The sequence below is a fragment of the Esox lucius genome, chromosome 13 (genome assembly GCF_011004845.1).
Source record: "Esox lucius isolate fEsoLuc1 chromosome 13, fEsoLuc1.pri, whole genome shotgun sequence".
Lineage (NCBI taxonomy): Eukaryota > Metazoa > Chordata > Actinopteri > Esociformes > Esocidae > Esox > Esox lucius.
Genome location: NC_047581.1, coordinates 9953060 through 9974299, shown reverse-complemented (window position 1 = coordinate 9974299; position 21240 = coordinate 9953060). Strand labels below are relative to the sequence as shown.

The window sequence follows — 21240 nt, the reverse complement described above, 5'->3', positions numbered from 1 at the left end:
AGTGAAATGCAGAAAGATATACAGAGAGATATAATGAGAGAGCGGGATAAAGACATTTTCCCAAAAGACTCCGGCTGAGGCCGGGGGCACCGTAGGGCTTGTGGACGAGTCGACTCATAACGTTGGCTAGCAATTTTATTGACTCTTTCAGCGAGCTCACGATTTTGTTAGCTACCACACAGAAAAGTCATTATAGGCTTGCAATCTTCAAAGGAAGAACCTACAAACATTTGGTTTAAGTTTATTACACAAAATATGGACACTGAAATAGCTTGTTAACAAGTGATTGTTTAAGCAGGTAAAGACTTTTCTGCACATTTCTAATGACATTGATCAGTAAAGGAGTCAATGTAATCGCAAGGTATGCGAATCAAGTCCCGCCCACAAGCTCCATAATAACCCAGTGCCAGTCTGCAGCAGGATCTTACTCAGATATAGATCTAGAAAGGGACAGACAGAGAGAGACAGCAAGCGAGTGAAGACACATGAACTGAAGAAACAGCTACAAAACAAGCTTCCCAAGGCCACAAATCGAATGAAGAGCATTCTAGACACATACTGTCAGTTCTATTCCTGTGGTTATCACAGGGCTCTCTACGTACTTACTGGCCACATCCACACTGCAATATCATCACCTCCCACTGTGGTGGTCACGCAGCGTCTGTGTGTGTGTGTGTGTGTGTGTGTTTGTGTGGGAGGGAAGGAGAGAGAAATGAATGTGTAATCGAAATGTCACTTTATGGGAGCTAGGTGCGCACATTTTTGGAAAATATCTAACACACAGCGCCCCCTTCTGATATCATTACCAAGTCCCTTCATCCAACTCAAATCATTTTCATCTAACACTAGGGGTGTAACAAGCGTGCCGCACAAGCCCTGAAAAGTGAAGCCAAAACGTCCCAGTATAGGTCATAAATCCCGCCCTCCCCATGTTATTCAATGGGATGCGAGACCAACTAAACAATTAAATTACCCTTCAAATATATTTTTTCCGAAGCTGGTTTCTGTCATTTACTGTAGTTTGTATCACCCTAATGTAAATTCAAGAGTTTGTTTTTAAAATAAGTTGTTTTTAGTTAGTTATTTAATGCTCTAAATACGGTGGTGTGACGTCGTGATTCACAGCTGTGATTGACAGCTATCTGAGCCGAGGAGCCACTGAATCTTCGGAGGACTGAGGAGATTGAAACTTTACATTGAATCTCAAAATTTCTATAATTTCACACGGACATAATGGGTTGTTCTGCAGTACATTGTGCTAACCGATCTGGCATTTCCAATCGATCTTTGAATTTTTTTCGGTAAGTTAAATTTATAAGCTATTTAATTAGTAAATAAATGTAATGGGCTAGCTAACGTTAGCTAAAAGACAACAAGACTCGTTAATAGCTAGCAGGTGATCGTTAGCTAGAAGTTACCAATTCTTTTTGTATTAGGCCTATTCTAAATTAAGGTTAAACATGATGTAAGTTAGGCTATAACATATCGTCTAGGTTTAACAAGCAAATGTTGTACTGTACTTGGACTTGCGATTGATTACGGTATGCGCATTCTGCGAGGGAGAGTGAGGGCGGGGCACAGGGGTGGGGCCGTTGATTTCGCGGCTTTAGGGCTTTACTTCCTTCTCGCTACTGCGCATAACTACTGCGCAGAACTGGTCCCAAGATCGCTATCTGCGCAGACGCAAGTCCAAGATGTCAGCGCCGTATCAGGACACTGGTGGCTTCATTTTTCACCAATGGAAAAGAGCGAAAGGGCGTCGTCCATTATATATACAGTCTATGGGGTGTAACCGTACGGTTGGGTACGTACCGAAACTTTCAAGTTACGTTCAGTACGATTTCGGAACAGTCGAAAAAAACTGGCAAAACACTCAAAACTATTAGCTAGCAACCAGGAACCAAAAGCTTACGTTAGCAAGACTACGAATAATGTCAAACTCTGAGTTAGCGCTTTTAAAAAAACAGATAATTCTATTTTTAATATTATTATTCGGAACGTCATTCCCATCGGGCATTGGTGCGGAACCGCTTTCAGAACGGTGAGTAATTGCAAAATGCTGTAATTATTTTTTGTTTACTGGAAAACTCCAACCTGCTGCATGCTTTAAATACATTGAAAATGGGCAAAGTTTATAACTTCGAAATAAATTAAAATATATGTTATGTTTTGCCCAAATCGTACTAAACGTGACTTCGAACCACCCCTATGTAACACACTGAAGTCTCAGGACCAAAACATTCAATCAACGTCGATGTCAGAAATACAGAACAACAACAGGTTTTAAAGACCTCTCAAATGACAATGGTGCAAACATATATTTGGGGGAGGATGCAGAGAGCGTTGGGCTGGGAAAGCAATGAATTGCTGTCTGCCACAAAATAACAGTGACAAAGCAAGAAACCTGTCTCACGCCAGTGTTATTTTTATTGTATGTTGCATGGTTATTTTTTGTTCTCTTGATCATTGGACTTATTACCGCCACCACCACAACCTTAAATTGACAATTATTTCCAGAGTACGCCATGGCTATTTGTACATTATCACCGCCATGCCACTAAAGACAATTTTACATTGATTAAAGGGTACTGAGGAACTGTGAAACAAAAGAGGAGACCAGAAAGAGGGAAGAGAAAAGAGAGGTTCCACTTGCTCTCTGCTTAGGGATCTGTTCACCGACAGTTCATCTCAAACCAGTCTGTGGAAGCGTCCTGAACACACAACATAGAGAACAGGACACCATTTGGGACGTGTATGCAGTCTGAACATCTGTGTGCTGGCTGAGGGATACTGAAAACAAGCTATGTGACGGAGATGGTGAAAAAGGTTAAATATTCAACATAAAAATAAAAAAATCCATTAATTTCCTTATTTTCTTCTTTGTGAACGGCATTCCAGTCTTTTCCAGTTTCGGTCTCGCCTGATTAAAACTAAGCGATTGCATTAAGGTTTCAGAAGCAATGTTGTTTTTACGGATCTACGAAAAGCATCCTTGTAATGTTGGCCCGTTATGAATGCTAATGTTTTCACTCCAACTCTCTGCATTGGAACAACTGACCCCCGTCCCCTGATGACGTACCTCCTATGTGCTTCATTAAACACTCGTTAACATCCGCAGCGGTGGGGGGGCGACTCACGCATGATTCGATCCATTAAAACTGAGCTCCGTTAACTCGTGTTCACATTAAACTTGTCTTTCAAGAAAACCACCGGGAGACTGTGTTGAAATGAATGATAATACAGGACAATTCTGCTGGCACCTGTTTCTTTGGAGTTTTTTAGGGAGAAGGGATATTTTGCCCAAACTAGCGTTTTGCGAATAGAGGTATTTGTGTTCGGTCTGGTTTTCACTCTATTTTCAAATCTTCCATCACCCCCAGATGATGCCAAACTAATTGTGCATCGTTAATAAGAAGTCATGATTATGGGAGGCAACTCAGGACTGACCGAGACTGGAGTGGCAATGTGAGGTTTGGTGGTGTTTTGGCCGCTGACCCAGTACACAGGCATTAGTAGAGACAGACACATAGCAGACATACCAAAATGAGAGTTGTGAGCGTCCCTTCTCTTCACCACACATCGGCCGTGAAGGTTCTCCACCAGCGGGCTGAGGCATGGGCCACAGTGTGAGCTGCCTGGCTGGCAGAAGTGACGCCCTGCTCGGGCACAGTCCAGGCTCCGCGGGCACACCGAAGAAGATCCTGTGAAAACAGACACTCCACAACGTTAGTGTTCACATACATTTCATTAGCTGCAGTGCAATGTCGCAACCCCCGAAATGGTAGCTCATCTCCTTATGTTTTGTGTCAATACCCAGTAGAAACGACCCATTTCATTGACAATATCGACGGAGGCGTCCGGGGTGATAATCATCATCTGAATCTTACAGCAAGCTACTACCAGGGTGCCCACTGTGACAACTGTACAGCTGGTGAGAAAATGGGGAACATTAACAAAGATAAAGATGAAATAAAAGAAATAGTTGCTGCCGCCTGTCTGTACCTCCTAACATAATAAAAACCTCCAGGTCATCTGTACCACACACTGGGCTACAGCCAATCATAATCATATCCTTCACTAATGGCACCCTATTCCCTCGTAGTGCACTACCTTTGACCACAGCCCTGTGCACAACACTGAGGAAAAGGTGCCATTTGACTAGCATTCCCAGTTTGAGTTGAGGATGTGTCTAGCCTCTATCACTAGCTTTACAAACACCAGGGCTGTTAGTCATTACAAATTCCCAGTGTTTTAAGCCTTGGTACTATGGCTGAGTCACAGAAACCAACCTCCCTTTTAAACTACACTGAGACTGAAGTCCTTAGTTTGTAGAGTTGAGTATCTAAAGGTCAGAGATGTTGTTGCAGTTTTGGGCTACGATGGAGAAGAATGCGGTAACAGGTTAACAACATATGCTATAAGCCTATTTAGACTACAATTGTAATGAAAACGATTTCATTTAAATAACATTAGCCAAATATGTATTATTTTCTTATTTCTGTTCATGGAGCTGGAAGGAGCCACTGCAGCAGACTGCCTATGTCCCCACTCAATCCACTCCAGTCCTCACTGAGGGAGAAATCATCTTTAAACTTCAGCAGAAGATTATATAAAAAAAATTGGAAGCAATAAAAGTTCCCAGGAGCACAGTGGGCTTCATCATTAAGAAAAGGAAGAACCACCAAAACTCTTCCTAGAGTTGGCCATCTGGCCAAAGCAAGTAACCAGGCAGGAAGGGCTTTGGTCAGGGGAGGTTTCTTAAGCATTGGGATGGGAGCATCACGCTATGGGGATGCTTCTCAGTGACTGGATGACTGGTTAAGATTGAGGGAAGGATTACCAGAGCAAAATACAGAAAGTTTCTTGAAGAAAAACATGATCCAGAGCAAAGTCTGAATACATTCCGAAGACACTTTATGGAGGTGTACTAGAAAAGGGTGGGAGGAGGCTGGTGAACTAAAAAAAGCAGGTGGTTGCTGAGAAGGGCGCAGGTTGGCTGCAAGTTGTTACCCGGGGCCCTTTTCTCATTGAACAATAGCCCTCACTTAGACCAACACAGCGCCTGAGCCCGTCTGCCAAATGCAGCGCATCCCTTCTTGGGTTTTGTATGTTTGATGTAGTGCCGAGTTAGCCTGCCTAGCATTCAGCCAGAGTAAACACCTGGCTAGACCACTGACTGACTGAATATGGCTCCAGGGAAAGGGATACCATCTGGGACGTGGTCTTCATGTCTAAGAGAGGCCTTGACATGGCACAACTCAGCCCTTGCTGTTTGAGGATTTCAAAGAACCAGCGCATTGCCTTTTCCGTGTTTGTCTGCTCAGTAGGCGTTCAATAACCTAAGGGCGGCGAAGTAAACCTATCAATATTTACCCCTTTACTGACTGCCCCCCTTCTTGAAGGGTTCTGCCTGCCAGTGAAACTCAAGGCTGCTGTGGTTGCCATAACGACTACCATGGCAACGGAGACGATGTGACATCATCTGCTGTGAGTCATACTGTGAATGTTAAATGGGGAGGGTTAGGTGGGGGGGGCGGTCTAGGCGAGCCCTTAGCTATCAAAAAAGAGACAAACTGGGCAAAGATTAAGGCAAACGACAGGAGATAAGGGAACACTTATTTTTAGTAGAAGAGCAAGGTTTGAACACAAAAGAACAGAAGACAGTGTTTTAAAGGCTATGCTCCATTCTGTTTCAGATTAGAAGTAGCAACAAGCTATTTAGGAATGGTGGCCCTGAACAGCAAAAAACATGCCCTTGAATCCTATCTCAATGTAATAGAATAGCTAAAAACATACAGCGATCTACAGCATAGCTTCTCACATTCCCTATGGGCTGGCCAGTCAAAAGCAGTGCAGAGTCAGGGATGGACTCAGTTCAGTATTTGGATTTGACAAATCAGGCTTTTCAATGTGTTCTGACAGAGCAGATCACCAGTAATCTTAATCCATCAGCAAAAGGCTATTATCCCATCCATCCCATTTAATCACAGAACACAGTCTAGCTTAACAACAAACCTGTCTAATCTACAACATATGATTTCATTAGAACAACTTGAAAGTCATATTTTCCCTCAGCGCTGTGACAAAAAGATTACCCTGGAAACTGCACTATTACAAATAACTGAAATATTAAAAGGGAAAAAAATGTATTGCGTGCACAACTGTGACAACGAGCAATTCAAAATCTCCAAACTTCAAACGCTCTCCTCGCTTCTGTGGTTCAATAAACCCACAAATGAAGCATATAACCAAATCCTTGCTACTATTTGGAGGGTACTTAGTTCATCCGGTAGCACCCTGAGCTTACTGTTCAAATCAAATAAAACATCCCTATACAGTAGAGTGCACCTTTGACCCATGTTCCATAGTAAATAAGGTTCCATTTGGTCCCTCTGGCAGTGTATGCATAGCTGCTGTGACAGAAGATGTAAGTAAATGCAACAGTGTATTTTCTTCAACTGAACCCAAGCCAGAGTGAGTCATGAAGACAGTCTGCTTTTTTCATGCAAATGTTTTTTATGTCTTTGAACTGCTTGGCAGAGCCAATTATATTTTAATTACAGAAGATGTGGAATAGAAGAAAAACGTCAATCATTATTTTGAGCAGCCTCCGATTAATTCACAAATTCAAATGTAATTGACTAAAATTGAAACTGGAAAAAATGCTTTGGGGACAGTCAAAGCAATATGGAAACAAAAGCTTGTTTGTTTTTATCATTCTGTCCGTCGGTCCTGCTTTCTTTCAGTCAATTTACAGTCAGTTTACACAGAACACAAGTCATTTCCCCCAAATTAGCAGTTGCCTAGCAACCTAGCAAAGAAATGTGAAAGGGACCCTGCCAAGACTTTCTCGCTTTCTTTTTCCCCAGGTCCCTCAGTGTCCTCCGTTCCCCATGTGGCTACACCCGTGCATTCCATTAGTGAGGACATTTGCAAGGCCCTTCGTTTCTCAGCACGTTGGCTCGCTGGTCCACCATCTCCGACAGATAGCGGGTTACTTTGACTAACACTTTGTCCACCATGACAGGTCAGTCTCTTTTTCTGAAGGCGTTGGTTTTAGTAGCGAGACCGACCATCTCATTAGCAGTCTCTCATCTCAGCAACTCGGTCACCTGCAGAGATCTGTACTTAAAAAGTGCCCAAATGTTGCACTAGCAAAGTTTTAAATAAAGAAACCGTGTACTGTCTGATAATGTTGGTATACCGACTGGACAGCTGCCTGTCAGCAGACATCAGATCTTATCAAATTAGAAAAAATAGAAAGGCCAGGCATTCAGTGCTTCCATGTGTACTGCATGCCCCCAACCAGTCAGAAAAGCGTTCAACGAAAAACCTGTCGACGTGTCAGAGAGATGTTGGGCGGTTCGGCTGATGTGGTGTGCCGCAGGCGCAGGCAGTACCAGCTTATTGCATTGGACATTGTTTTTCCCTCTCCCTCTCAATCACTCTCCTCATTTCTCTTGCTTGTATCTTTGAACCATTCCTTACTACTACGCCCTCCGACACCATCCCTCACTACTACGCCCTCCGACACCATCCCTCACTACTACGACCTCCGACACCATCCCTCACTACTACGCCCTCCGACACCATCCCTCATTACTACGCCCTCCGACACCATCCCTCACTACTACGCCCTCCGACACCATCCCTCACTACTACGCCCTCCGTCACCATCCCTCACTACTACGCCCTCCGACACCATCCCTCACTACTACGCCCTCCGACACCATCCCTCACTACTACGCCCTCCGACACCATCCCTCACTACTACGCCCTCCGACACCATCCCTCACTACTACGCCCTCCGTTACCATCCCTCACTACTACGCCCTCCGTTACCATCCCTCACTACTACGCCCTCCGACACCATCCCTCACTACTACGCCCTCCGACACCATCCCTCACTACTACGCCCTCCGACACCATCCCTCACTACTACGCCCTCCGACACCATCCCTCACTACTACGCCCTCCGTCACCATCCCTCACTACTACGCCCTCCGTTACCATCCCTCACTACTACGCCCTCCGACACCATCCCTCACTACTACACCCTCCCACACTACTGCTTAAAGCTGTATGTCAAAACCACCCGGAGGTATATTATCTTCAATAACTCTTTCTGAATGCTCAAGTTAGCACTCCCTCTCCCTCAGCCTCTCCCTCAGCCGCTCCCTCTCCCTCTCCCTCAGCCTCTCCCTCAGCCTCTCCCTCAGCCTCTCCCTCAGCCTCTCCCTCTCCCTCAGCCTCTCCCTCAGCCTCTCCCTCAGCCTCTCCCTCTCCCTCAGCCTCTCCCTCAGCCTCTCCCTCAGCCTCTCCCTCAGCCTCTCCCTCTCCCTCAGCCTCTCCCTCAGCCTCTCCCTCAGCCTCTCCCTCTCCCTCTCCCTTAGCCTCTCCCTCTCCCTCTCCCTCAGCCGCTCCCTCTCCCTCAGCCGCTCCCTCTCCCTCAGCCTCTCCCTCTCCCTCAGCCTTGGCTACTCTTGAACCGTCTGGGACGTTACGTAAAAAATCTATAATGAGTTTAGTTTGTAGGCCTTGATATCAACTCCTGTTATCAACTTTAACTTCCTGGCCTTCTGTACTGAACTGGCTGTCAGTTCTACTGGGTTTATGTTGTTACAGGCCCCTGGCAACCAGCTCCCTTGTCCGGCCTTTTGCCAGGGTCCTTGACAGAAAGATAAAGACTCTAAATCCAGACTCAGACTATAAACCTCAACTTGCCCATACGCAGACTTGACATCAAGACATTTTCTTCCTGGTGAAATGAGCAAGTGAACTGCTTGCAAAGCATAGAGCACAGCGTCATTGTGACCACCCGCCAGTGGGCAGCTAGGAGCAAAACGTTTTCGATGAAATGGGCACAACCACTTTGTTTTCTGGGTGACAACACAAGACGGGATCGACAGTCGTCAGAAAATTCCATCACCTGTGGTGGCTACACCAAAGAAGGTATATGCTAGACATGGTCCCATGTAGCTCAATTTGTAAGAGCATGGTGAGTATAATGCCAGGGTTGTGGGTTCGAGTCCCATGGGCAGCCAGTAAGAAAATGTCTGAACTTGCATGACAAGTCGCTCTGGAAAAGAGCATCTGCCAACTGACTTAAATAAATGAAAACCTCTTCAGTTTTTGCAGATTTTTTTCATGATGAAAACAAGAGCACAGGATGAGCCTAAGGGAAAGGTCAGAAGGTGTTGGTTTTAAAGGCCTTGGAAAGGTCTGCTTTACACCAGACACTGGGGAAGGAATTCAATTCCAGCATGACAATAACAAGACATCTACACTGGTGTTGCTTATCAAGAAGACAGCCAATGTCCCTGGACACAGTTCGGGCGGAAAAAGTCTTGAAGGTCAAGAATAGATGATTGCTGTCTCACCTAGAACCCTTACACCTTAACACAGCCGGAATCATTTTAAAAGAAAAATTCAAATATTTCCTCACCCAGCTAGCACTAGAACCGCCAGGCATTTCAGACCAACAGTATCAGCCAGAGCCCAACACCGTTTCTCGTCATTAGCATAGAATCGGCCCTATTAGCATGGACATTCTCCTCCACAGCATCACCATCCAGCCAGAACATCAGTTCATCAACTCTGTCGTCATCAAACTATATAGAATAGTCTAAGCATTTTAGTTTTAAAATGGTTAATACAAGATTGTGTTTGCATTGAAGGTCTTATCATACAGGGAAAAAAAGACAAGAAAAAAAAAAATCATAAAATATCAAAATGATTATTTCTAAGTACACAGGTATAGTATAGTATAGTCTTTTCATTTGTTTATTAGGCCTTACGAATGTACAAAATGAAAATGACACAACATTAATTTTGATCTCACTTTGATGATGTACAAGGTAAAATAAGAGACATTATCCACCAGTTTGCGACGATCAAAGGAGATCCGCATTTATGGAATACCCGGGACTCTCCACCATTATGCACACCTGCTTCTCATCACATCACCCCATGCTTCCCATCATTACATACACCAGATCCTAACTACGACAGCCTAACTGCCCTGTTTCACATTTCATCCAGCACCTGGGCTCCTTGCTTACCACACTGTGACTTACATGAATAACGATTATTTTATTTTTTATTCGATTAGCAGAGTAAAAGGATGATCAATGAATAACTTACACAAGTGTCTTGTGGAGGGTCAGGCATTAAGGCTGTCGGCTCAATAATTATTTAGCGGAATACATTTGTAGAATCTTAATCTTCAGTAAAATAAGCAGAAACAATTAAGAGAGAGATAAGATATGTATGCAAAAAAAATCTTTCTCTCCTAAGATAAATAGTAACATGTAATACCTTTGTTGAATTGACAGTTGACCACTGGAAAAGAATGTCTGGTATTTCGTTTCTTAAAAAAATACTTAGATTTACATTTTAGATTTACATTTGATGAATTAACCTACACAAGAAGCTGAATCTCCTATTGAAAAACGATAAGGTGTGATACATATGTTGAATTATCAAGTAGCTTATATCGAATTATCAAGTAGCTTTTCGTATGTTTCAATGATATCCTAATTAAATTGTTGAATGGTCATGGAAATGTTGTATTTCATTTGTAACTTCATTCAAATTCAACCAAGACTATCATTCATCTGGGAGTATTGCACATTCATCCATTCATTGACGTCATGCGTTCAGTGAGGGGTGATTAGTGGCTGGGTGTCATTAGCGGCTGCCTGGGTACCTACGTTAAGTGTCGTGGGCTGAAAAAGGTAAATAGTCTCTACATAGTTTTCAGTTTGTGAATTTATGACAACAAAACAATGTATATGCCTATTTAGGAAGTGTCGTTTTCAAAATATCAGTTTTATTTTAATTAAGATCTCAAATGCCAATTCCCCTAGGCATTTGGCGGTCCTAGTGCTAGGCAAACACTTAGTGACTTACCCCAACACACTAACATCTGAAATGACTGCCCAAGGTGTTTTTAACATGTACTGAGTCAGAGGGGGCCAATTCCTTTTTATTCTTTCAATAACATAAAAGGAAGTTTTGTGGGGAAATGTAATCAGTACAATCCCACTTTGTGGGTATGCAACAAAATAGTGAATAAACTCATGATACTAATGATACTAGTCTGTCATGCTCTATGTCCTACTCCCATCTCGGTGTACTTTCTAAAAATATAATATAAGTGACTATTACATTTTTTTTAGGTTTAACAAAGAAACTACACTCTTGGAAGGATATGTTCCAAAAGGTGTCTTTGGCTGTCACTGTGGAAGAACCCTTTGAAGAACTATTTTTGGTTTCATGTAGAAACCTACCGGAACCCAGCAAGGTTACTTCAAAGGTTTATTTTATAAGGACAGCAGAAAAACCCTTCTGGAATGCTCATATCTTATGAAGGCAATCTCATGCAAATGAATAAATTAAGAGACCATTTCTACAAATTTTGTCACTCGGGCACAGGAATAGAGAGAGAGCTTATTCACAGCCACTGTCACACAACACATCAATGAGAATTACTTGCATGCATTTTATTTGAATCAGTCTTTTTATCATTTAAAACAAGAATATTAGTGTATTAAAGAAACCGTTAATTAACCTAAACTGTACTGCATGAATAGGATTCACTAAACATTTTTAATAAAAAAAAAAAAACATACGATAACCACTATATTTATCCACAATCATCATATATACAGGTCCATTTTTTGTCATCATAACAAGGACATGTTTTATGCACAATCTGAATAAACAAAACTGTAATAAGAACAAAATACAACAGCATATACACTCACCTAAAGGATTATTAGGAACACCTGTTCAATTTCTCATTAATGCAATTATCCAATCAACCAATCACATGGCAGTTGCTTCAATGCATTTAGGAGTGTGGTCCAGTTCAAGACAATCTCCTGAACTCCAAACTGAATGTCAGAATGGGAAAGAAAGGTTATTTAAGCAATTTTGAGCGTGGCATGTTTGTTGGTGCCAGACGGGCCGGTCTGAGTATTTCACAATCTGCTCAGTTACTGGGATTTTCACGCACAACCATTTCTAGGGTTTACAAAGAATGGTGTGAAAAGGGAAAAACATCCTGTATGCGGCAGTCCTGTGGGCGAAAATGCCTTGTTGATGCTAGAGGTCAGAGGAGAATGGGCCGACTGATTCAAGCTGATAGAAGAGCAACTTTGACTGAAATAACCACTCGTTACAACCGAGGTATGCAGCAAAGCATTTGTGAAGCCACAACACGCACAACCTTGAGGCGGATGGGCTACAACAGCAGAAGACCCCACCGGGTACCACTCATCTCCACTACAAATAGGAAAAAGAGGCTACACCAAAATTGGACAGTTGAAGACTGGAAGAATGTTGCCTGGTCTGATGAGTCTCGATTTCTGTTGAGACATTCAGGTGGTAGAGTCAGAATTTGGCGTAAACAGAATGAGAAACGGACCATGCCTTGTTACCACTGTGCAGGCTGGTGGTGGTGGTGTAATGGTGTGGGGGATGTTTTCTTGGCACACTTTAGGCCCCTTAGTGCCAATCGGGCATCGTTTAAATGCCACGGCCTACCTGAGCATTGTTTCTGACCATGTCCATCCCTTTATGACCAACATGTACCCATCCTCTGATGGCTACTTCCAGCAGGATAATGCACCATGTCACAAAGCTTGAATCATTTCAAATTGGTTTCTTGAACATGACAATGAGTTCACTGTACTGAAATGGCCCCCACAGTCACCAGATCTCAACCCAATAGAGCATCTTTGGGATGTGGTGGAACGGGAGCTTTGTGCCCTGGATGTGCATCCCACAAATCTCCATCAACTGCAAGATGCTATCCTATAAATATGGGCCAACATTTCTAAAGAATGCTTTCAGCACCTTGTTGAATCAATGCCACGTAGAATTAAGGCAGTTCTGAAGCCAAAATGGGGTCAAACACAGTATTAGTATGGTGTTCCTAATAATCCTTTAGGTGAGTGTACTTTTCACCATTTAGTGAACTCTTTATAATGTATGTCTATGCCTCGAAAAAGGTTTCATAACAATAGGTAAACCATAAGGCTGGTAAGTGTTTTTCAGGAATACAGTACCTAACATTCAGTGTCTGGAAAATAATACAATGCTATCTCCTGGAGTGAGGCTAAATCTCATCTCAGCACCTGCGCTCTGGCCAACAGCTCGCAAACACAGGACATTGCGGGCTAAGCTACATGATGAGAATATGGCTAAAAAGAGCCTTATTAAACTGTAGCCACACACACCAGAATATGGCCTCATTAATCACCGGAAAAAAGCATCACGATCATCCCCACGCAGTTTCACTGCAACTTCATAAATTCATCCCAGCTTACTTCATATGTAGCTTTTCATCTGTAAACTTAATCGACTGCATGCTTTCCCTAAGTGATCGTGGGAGGACCACAGAACATGGGCCTAATTATGAACCTTGTGTTTTGAATCCTGAACGCTTATTTGCTGAAAACCGTGGTATGCCTGATCATATACCACAGGTTTGACATCACAACTTTTATTGTTATAACTGTGTTGGTTAGCAGTTCACAGCAGCAATAGGGCATCTCTGGGATTCGTGGTATATGGCCAACATACTGCGGCTAAATGCTGTGTCCAGGCACTCCGTCGTGCTTAAGAGAAGCTCTTAGCCATGGTATATCGGCCCCCTCGTGCCTTACTACTTAAATACAGCTTGACCATCATCTTTACTAATACTACGATATGATGTAATTCTAACAGTGTTTTCGCATAAAGGCATTTCCACCAGCATTCCTTAATGCATTTCTTTTACCCTCATTTTACCAGGAAAGTTGACAGAGAACACATTGTCACTTACAGCTAAGAACTAGTAGTAATTAGAGTGTGGATTTATCATCCTTTCTGTAACAGCTCAGGTCATCTAACGGCAGTCAACAAATATAATGCTTTTCCGACATGTTCTGTTCCTATAACATCACTTTATTTGCCTAAAAACTGTGGACGGAAAAGCATTTATTTTGATTGCTAAACAAGGACACAATAAATGCACATCGCGTATGGACTAATTGATCACACCAGTCCATAGATTGCCACTGTGCCACGTGGACTGTTGGTGTCCTTACATAGACTTGCAGAGGATCACAGTGACTCACGGGAGTCGAGAAATGAATGATTTGAAAATGAAATCTCCGTCAGTCAGCCGGGGAGAAACAACAGGTTGGGGAGGGGGGGGGGGGGAATCAATGACCTTTTCTAGTTCAGATGGGTTTGGGTTTGACGCATGTGGGTCATCTCAGGGGAGAGACGATTCACAACTTGATATTATTGCTGTGGAAATATTAAATGTCAGCCGCACAGAAATATTAGATTTCGAACATTCAATAGGCTTCTCAGGAGCTCATCTTGCCCCGGCCGTCTTCAGCAAGGGAGTCTGGGGACGCGGACACTTAAGGGTCTACACTTTGGTTCACTCACTGACAACACACCAAGAAAAAGTCTACACAGCACACTTAAAACCACAGCCACGAGATTCATAGGACAGATAGCTGCCCATATCTAGTAAGCCACTGGACATAGGTCAAATTGACAATTTAAGGCAATTTCCTCAAATTGGCAATATTAGCAGAGACACGCGGCTCAAACAAAACATGGCCCTTCCTCAACCACCCACTCAACAAACAGAGAGCATTTTGATGAAATGTGACAGAATAATTACATTCGAGTATTGAGCAGCAGTATGACTCATTGTGTCCCGAGCTTCTCCCAAGCCGCGCCCTATTCCCCTTGTAGCACACTACATTTGGCAACTCTCGTCGAAAGCAGCACTTTATTAGGGATTAACAGACTGTACGGGACCAATGTTACTTTCACATGCGGTAAGGAGGAGAGAGAGGAGAAGGTGATAAAAGATTGTAAAATTGTCGGGCCGGGGTGGGGAAAATGACTGAGTCCAGAAATGTACAGAAGAAGCTCTCAAACGTCTAGGACAGCTAATAGAAACCATCCATTTCTATTTTGAGGCTCATCTGTGGCCAGCAGATCAACGGAAAGTGCAGGTGACTCATCATTGGTGGCAGGTGCATCCTTCTCTCCCTCCCTCCCTCCCCCTCCCTCTCCAGAAACCTATTGGTCAAATAACAATTCACTATGGCTCACAATTGGGCATGGGTATGAATACGTTTGGGCTTAATTATGTATGCATGACTGGGTTTAATTATTCTTAGCAATATAGAGCCATGGGCCATAACTATAAGAGACCGTAGAATGGAAAAGCGCTCTGCGGTTTCCCTAATTTCATGACAGGAACACAGAGGGACGGTCTTCAGTTTATAACAGATGGGACGATACACAAGTAGTAGAATTAGACCCCGAACCCAGTGTAGAACCGAATCTATTCTAGAACAATCGCAGGAGTATTTCATGACACGAAAACCTATAGCTGGCTGACCTGCCAACTCATGCAGCCTGTCTGGCCAGTCTGGAATGGGAGGCACAAAGACCCAGGGGAATCCATCCGGGAAACCAACCTCCAGTCTGTCCATATTTTATGCTGCCCATCTACAGTGTGCGAAGCCAGAGCTTTATTCATCCCAAAAGGCTGGACCAACAAGCCCACAATATTACTTTAACAATGGGACCTCTTCTTGGCACAATATCATGGTATGGTAGACTGGTGTGCAGAGAAAACTGCTTCACTTCGAAAACACAATCTTCCACGTCAAATATAGTCTCCGTTTAGGGATGTGTAGCCCTAGGTCATGTTTACGACACGAGTGCCTTAAGCGGAGCACGTCTTTAGGAGCGGACTACTGTAACTCTAGAGTACCATGTGGTTAGTGTCATTGTGAGCAGGGAAATGAGTGCCAACCCATCAGATATCCTTCAGAAGCGCGATATTCTACAGCTCCAGGGCTCTCCTCTTTCACTCAGGCTTAATCAGGTTATCTCAGCTTTACAGCCTTAACACAGAAGCCTGCTCTCATCTCACGGCCATTCAGAGCAGCAGCGCACACAGCCCGGCTCTTCTACCGCACAGACCTAGGCTGGGTCCAAAAAGGCATCCTCTTCCCCATACAGTGCAGTGCTTCTATCCAGGGCCCTACGATCAAAACGCAGCGTTCTACGAAGGGAACGGGTGGGCGATTTGGGAAGTCCCCAACAGGGCCACTGACGTCTGTGCTTAAGAGCTCACATCTGAAAATCCAGGTTCATGTTGCCCTTCAAAAGGCGGCAGAACAAAGGCCGGTGCCAGGATGCTGTGTACACACGTGCACAGGCACATGCACACACGCACACGCCTATTGTTTTCATATCAAAGATGGTGGCACCTCTCCTGCTCCAAGGCAAGGGAAACAGGTTTGAAAGATATTAATGGTGGTTAGAAGCACAAATAACTAGCCTGCACTCCAATAAAGTGTGTTAATTAAAAACACTACGGATCCTGGAGACAGTAGTCTCAAGAGCACTGAAAGAGTTGTTTATGTTTAGTGTGGGTGGGGGTGTGTGGGTGTATGTGTGTCTGTGTGTGTTGGGGGGGGCTCAGAGCACATGTTGACGAGTCTCTGTAGTGGTCTCTGTCTGGCACATTGAATGAGTCACACACACTCAAATGTTTGTTTTTCTATCCTTGTGGTGTCCAGAATAACATAAATCCATGTCCCCTATACAACAAGCCCTAAAACTAACCATAACACTTAAGCCAAATAAATAATTTTTCAAAATGGGGACATGAAGAATGTCCCTATTAGACAACTTTTCTAGTTAAACCAAAGTTTGGGGAAATGTTTCTCCCCAGTTACATAGTTAAGTCAGAAATACACATGCACACGCACGCATGCGCACACACACACGCACACTCTCTCTCTGACAAGGGGAATGTGTTTCAAGACAGCTTGCCAGCTGATAGCCAGTTTCCATTTCACCACTGCTTCCTAAGATAACATACCTCACAGTGACAATACATGACATCAAAACAATCTAGTATTTGAGGGTGTGTGTTGGCGTTTTACTTACCTTCTGGGGTCAAAAAGTCAGCAAAAGACTGCAGAAGGTAAATAATGCAGAAGATCTGACCATGTGGGGACATCCCTGCCAGGAAAAACTAGATTTTCTGGCTTAGGGGTTCAGTTGAGGGTGAAACTTCCAATTAGGGTTAGACATAGGTTAGGATTAGGTTCATGTTAGGGAAACATTTTGTATCCCCACTAGGTAAGTAATCCAGGACTGTGTGTGTGTGTGTGTGTGAGAGAGAGAGAGAGATAGATAGATCTTAGTTTTACTATACAGTCCCCACAAAGATAGTAAAGCCTGATAATTTGGTCTACATGACAAAAAAGGCTATTTCCGGCATAGACATGTGGATAGAACTTACAGTTGAGGCTAGTGTTAGAATTGGGGTTAGTTTAAGCATATATTTTAGGTTATTGAGGTTAAGAATAGGGTTAGGATAAGGAAGAATTAAGGAATCATGGAATACTATTTCTGGTCCCTAAATGTAATTCTGGTGGGTGTGTGGGTGTGTGCAATATACATTGTGTCTTTGCAATGTAATTTTTAGTCATGTAGCGCAGGGTTGTAGCCACAAGAAGGTCCTCCTACATACAATATGTTCATTCTCAACCGCCTGGCCTTTTGGTAATCGTGCATCAAATTTACCATTTTGGAGTCAGAAATAATCACCCAAATCTCTCAGTGTAGCGGTGCACTATAAGCTTCCCACAAACTGTATATCAAGGGGAACAGGTGTTTTCGCATTGAAATATACACTGAAAGATCACATTTTAAATTCAAAAATAGTCTATAATAAATCAATATGTCACGAGGGGGTGTGATATATCGACAACATATCACGGGTAAGCTCTGTTCCTAGACACGATGCATTGCGTAGTTCAGAATTTGAACCACCTGGTTAATAATCTTAAAAATTATTTTGATAGTTTATAAAGGTTCTATGCACAGGCATAATTCCCAAAGGGAGACATCACTCCCAATGTTTGTAGAAAGCAAATTGGTCCCATTAATTAATATAGTAATGATGTAATTTGAGTTAATATGCAGTATAAGTGTTGGTGCTTGTCTTCTCCTGCTCGCCTTTCAAGTCCAGGTCCTAAATCCATTCCACTTGAGATCTACAGAAAAAATCTCTCATCATAAATCCATTTCATACCTCAAACTTTACCAATAGTAACATATCCAAAGAAAGTGAATTTGACTATGCACGGCAGACCTTGACTTTTGGAATGTAGATGGTAAATATCAGCAGGCTAGCGAGCTACTTATCTTAATCTGTAAGATAATGAGTAGGAAATATGCACTTGCATTTTTTTGATAACTAGCCTAACATTACACAGCAGCACTGTGCAACAAGCAGATACTTCTTTACCTTATCCTAGTTAGTTGGGCTGTAACCCCCTAGTAGCAGGATAATAGATTATTTTTGCTACCATTTATTCTTCACTCATAATTTATCTATTTACAATGTGTACTTTGCAGCCAGTGAATGAAAGTTGCTTGAGACGTTTGGCATAATGTCACATTGTACGTGTAAACCATGAATTGATGTAGATCTGAACTGCTGAGTGAATTTCCATTGTGTCTGACCAGCGAATTGGACTAAGTTTGCCTCTGAACCAGAGGCAGGGGAATAAGTGATCAGAATAGGTCTGAACCAGAGGCAGGGGAATAAGTGATCAGAATAGGTCTGAACCAGAGGCAGGGGAATAAGTGATCACAATAGGTCTGAACCAGAGGCAGGGGAATAAGTGATCAGAATAGGTCTGAACCAGAGGCAGGGGAATAAGTGATCAGAATAGGTCTGAACCAGAGGCAGGGGACTAAGTGATCAGAATAGGTCTGAACCAGAGGCAGAGGAATACGTGATCAGAATAGGTCTGAACCAGAGGCAGGGGAATACGTGATCAGAATAGGTCTGAACCAGAGGCATTGGACTAAGTGATCAGAATAGGTCTGAACCAGAGGCAGAGGAATAAGTGATCAGAATAGGTCTGAACCAGAGGCAGGGGACTAAGTGATCAGAATAGGTCTGAACCAGAGGCAGGGGAATAAGTGATCAGAATAGGTCTGAACCAGAGGCAGGGGACTAAGTGATCAGAATAGGTCTGAACCAGAGGCAGGGGACTAAGTGATCAGAATAGGTCTGAACCAGAGGCAGAGGAATAAGTGATCAGAGGGTTAATAGGGAATAGCACACTAAGTGTAATTAGTGCAACAAACTATTTGGAAATCTTGTCAGACTAAAGTCGCTACTCATGTTCAGCAAACTCCCAATGCTGACATTTAAGTTTGTAGGTGCTTTATTACTGGCATGCATTTATTCATATTCATATATATCTCATCAGTAGATCATCAGTAGTACAATAGATTTGGTTGGAAATAATTTATTGGGTTGCCAAAAATGAGGACGTGAGGTCAAACTAATAAACCACAAATACATCTTTATTGCATTTCTTTGCTAATCTTTACAGAGGATCCATTAAAAAGCATGGCATTAATAGATCAGAACTGGCAATGGTAGGGAATATTCAGGTTTGTTAGTCTGACTCTTATCTGTAGTAAAATGGTCAAAAAGGAATGTATATAAAAGTATGTCCAATTGCAGGAAAGTATTTTTGGAGAGAAAAAAATCCCTGGGGGAGAGCCCCCAGAATCACCGCATACTTGGTCACCCCCAGTGTCTGATGTACTGTTTTGCCCTTGGTAATCTTAGTTTATGTTAACGCCGGTAACCTTTTTAAAAACGCGATATCACCTGCAATATGTTTACATTGTCAGCATTCATGACATCATCCACACCAGCATTAACTTAATATGTGCGCAAAATACGGAGTAAATTGAAATAACTGTTCTTACCTGTCATGCAAGTGCTCATTGCAACAAAGGTTGCAAAGACTGCAACCTGGTTCAGAAGCGTAGCTGCGGGCCTCGGTCGGTGATCGACCCCTCTTCTCCGAAATAGCATGCTGCGAAGCGCTCCTACAAATGACAGAACGGAGCTGGAGGTGGGGAGTTGGGGTTGATCATTCCTCAATCCGCTTACAGAAAGAAGCTCAAGAAATGTGCTCAGATTTGTAAATAGCCTATTTCGTTAAAATGTCGAGTAGAAATGCGGTCCGTTTCTGATAGCCTATGATTCGTTAAATTAGCACTGTAAAACGTTTTCCTCTTCTATGTTTTGCGCAGAATCCCATTGAGTGGAGCGCTCGTTAGGTGATGCTTGAAGAAATGCTTGTTATTGCTGAGCTGTCGGTGCTAGTGAGAGTTACGTAGACGATGTCGTCACGACGCCTCCTAATCAGTTTTGCCGTACGTACAGCCGCAAGGAGGCCAACGGGTGTGGGACTACTTCATGAAACACTCAAGTTCCTACTTCGGATGTGGGAGAATTTTGCGAATGTATTTATTTTTATTTGGCCACACCGGTGATCACTAAAGAATGCTGAAATAGTAATAGAGAAAATATTCCATGTGGCTGTGAATGTTTTCAATGCTTCTTGAAATATTATCTACATTAAAAATGTATGGGTTTGTAGGAGTGTTTCAACACTCATAGGCCTAATGCCGGTTTCATGGACACAAATTAAGCCTAGTTCTGGACATTAATAATTTTTTTGACTAACTCTAATTTTGTCCAAAAAAACTATCCAATAGTAGCCTATCTATAGAAGTCTGTATATTTGGCATTTCCCAAAAAAACTCTCACCTCAGGGATGCACAATTTTGTTGTAGTCCTGGACAAGCACACCAGATTCACCAATCAATGGCTTTATGGTTAACTGACAAGATTTACCAAGTGTGCTAGATCTGGAATAGATCAAATACATGAAATGGCTTTAGATCCATGAGAAGAGAGTTGAATACATCTGAACTCAGAAGCCTGGACATTGCAGGCTGCTACATTGCCCTCTTCTGGAGGGTGGAAATACAAAGAAGCAACCAGTCTCTTTTCAGACAGAATGGTCCACAGATATCTGAACTATAAGTATATAATACTATAGAGTAATTGTAGATAGTTCTAGACAATGTGGACACAATCTGACATAAGAATACAATTTAGCACATTAAGTGGCCGTCTTGCATTTTGGGCCATCTGGGATTAGTAAATCCATCCATTTTAATTTTAGAGTGACTATTTCTAACCCCACCCCTTAGCTGTTTAAATGTCAGTATGTGATTGCGGTGTTTCAAATTCATAATTATGACTTCAATCAACATGTCTTCCAAAGAAAAGAAACACATACCAACATATTG

At 42.8% G+C, this 21240-nt stretch overlaps 1 protein-coding gene across 2 annotated transcripts in view; it reads right to left on the bottom strand.

The window, feature by feature from the left end:
- npdc1b (neural proliferation, differentiation and control, 1b) overlaps nucleotides 1-20258 on the bottom strand; it is a 32336-nt gene extending 12078 nt beyond the window's left edge. The window contains exons 1-2 of one of the 2 annotated variants that reach the window (XM_020052170.3): nucleotides 19843-20258; nucleotides 3540-3701 (exon numbers count right to left, since the gene is read on the bottom strand). In XM_020052170.3, the coding sequence (XP_019907729.2) occupies nucleotides 3540-3701; nucleotides 19843-19951 (271 nt within the window). In that variant the 5' untranslated portion in view covers nucleotides 19952-20258. The remainder of the gene's footprint in view (nucleotides 1-3539; nucleotides 3702-19842) is intronic. The other variant, XM_010892426.4, reaches the window with a different exon arrangement.
- Between the last annotated feature and the right edge of the window lie 982 nt (nucleotides 20259-21240).